We start from the raw sequence: 1,717 nt of genomic DNA, 5'->3' as shown, positions 1-1,717 counted from the left end.
TTAATTTATTTATTCACTGTATATCTCCTTCCACTAGAATGTTAATTCCTTGAGAATAGGGGTCTTGAGTGGAATATATGAAACGAGTTGGCATTCAATCATGATTTTTCATTTCCCCCCATTACATTAGAGTTTTAAATGTAGTCTCAATGGCTGTCATCAAAAAGAACACAAATAAGTGTGGCAGGGGTCCGAGCAGGGGTTCTGTCCCCGCTGGGCTGCCGCCCCCGTTGGGCTGCCACAATGGAACTCGGCGCCGAGTACCGCCGGGAGAAGCTGCAGTGGGGCCTGGGGGCGGAGCACGTGGAAATGCAGGACACGACTCCCAGCCGTTGGGCGTCCAGCTTCAGAGTCCTGGTGGTGTCAGCCAAGTTCGAGGGGAAGCCGCTGCTTCAGAGACACCGGCTTGTGAACGCTTGCCTAGCAGAAGAGCTCCTGCACATCCATGCCTTTGAGCAGAAAACCCTGACCCCAGAGCAGTGGACCCGTGAGCAGCAGGAATAAGGTACCCGGACCTGCACACCTGTTAAATTATGAATCAGGCCCCCACCCCCACAAAAAAAGAACACAAATAACAAATGTTGGTCAGGATGTGGAGAAAAGGGAACCCTTACACAGTGTTGGTGGGAATGTAAATTGGTGCAGCCTCTTGTGGAAAACAGTGTGGAGGTTTCTCAAAAAATTGAAAATAGAAGTACCATATGACCCAGCAATTCTACTCCTGGGTATATATCTGAAAAAAACAGAAACACTAATTCGAAAAGATATATGCATCCCAATGTTCAGAGCAGCACTATTTACAATAGCCAAGATATGGAAGCAACCTAAGTATCCAACAGATGAATGGATAAAGAAGATGTAGTATACATATACAATGAAGTATTACTCAACCACAAAAAAAGAAGAAAATTTTGCCTTTTGCAACAACATGGATGGACTTGGAGGGTATGATGCTGAGTGAAATAAGTCAGACGGAGAAAGACAAATACTGTATATGCTATAACATATGTGGAATCTAAAACATAGGACAAACTAGTAAATATAACAAAAAAGAAACAGACTCACAGATCTAGAGAACAAACTTAGCAGTTACCAGTGGGGAGAGGGGCGGGGGGAGAGGCAAGATAGGGGTAAGGGATTAAGAAGTGCAAACTACTATGTATAAAATAAATAAGCTACAAGGATATATTGTACAACACAGGGAATATAGCCAATATTTTATAATAACTATAAACCTAAAAATTGTGAATCACTATGTTGCACACTTGAAACTTATATTGTACATCAACTACACCTCAATTCAAAATAGTCTCATCTTAAAAGTTTCAATTCAATGGGGCTTCCCTGGTGGCGCAGTGGTTAAGAATCTGCCCGCCAATGCAGGGGACACGGGTTCGAGCCACGGTCCGGGAAGATCCCACATGCGGCGGAGCAACTAAGCCCGTGCGCCACAACTACCGAGCCTGCCCTTTAGAGCCGGCGAGCTGCAACTACTGAAGTCCGTGCGCCTAGAGCCCGTGCTCTTCAACAAGAGAAGCCACCGCAATGAGAAGTCCGCACACCGCAACGAAGAGTAGCCCCCGCTCAGAGTGGCAGAGTGGAAGTGGAAGAGGTGGAGTTAAACTCTCAGGTCTTCATTCACTGTTTACCTCATTAGAGCTGAATCTCAAGTGATGAATAACTGCTCAGCACCCTCCTCATAAAACCTTTATCCTCC

The 1,717-nt window shown here is 45.4% G+C and overlaps 1 protein-coding gene across 2 annotated transcripts; it reads left to right on the top strand.

Moving 5' to 3' along the window:
* Positions 1–243: 243 nt before the first annotated feature.
* On the top strand, positions 244–515 carry LOC102982676 (bolA-like protein 2). 2 transcript variants are annotated; one of them, XM_028478456.2, is made up of 2 exons: positions 244–303; positions 345–515. In XM_028478456.2, the coding sequence occupies exons 1-2, from the start codon at positions 244–246 to the stop codon at positions 453–455; spliced, it is 171 nt and encodes a 56-aa protein (XP_028334257.1). In that variant the 3' UTR covers positions 456–515. The 2 variants fall into 2 exon arrangements, with proteins under 2 accessions (XP_028334257.1, XP_028334256.1); XM_028478455.2 differs by having other exon boundaries at positions 244–515.
* Positions 516–1,717: the final 1,202 nt, after the last annotated feature.

The sequence above is a fragment of the Physeter macrocephalus genome, chromosome 18 (genome assembly GCF_002837175.3).
Source record: "Physeter macrocephalus isolate SW-GA chromosome 18, ASM283717v5, whole genome shotgun sequence".
In the NCBI taxonomy this organism is placed as follows: domain Eukaryota; kingdom Metazoa; phylum Chordata; class Mammalia; order Artiodactyla; family Physeteridae; genus Physeter; species Physeter macrocephalus.
The sequence above is the reverse complement of the archived record's forward strand: the minus strand, read 5'-3'. Positions and strand labels throughout refer to the sequence as shown.

Bases quoted from the DNA above. Each gene is read 5' to 3' on its own strand.
- LOC102982676 (XM_028478455.2), top strand. From the start codon at position 244: ATGGAACTCGGCGCCGAGTACCGCCGGGAGAAGCTGCAGTGGGGCCTG.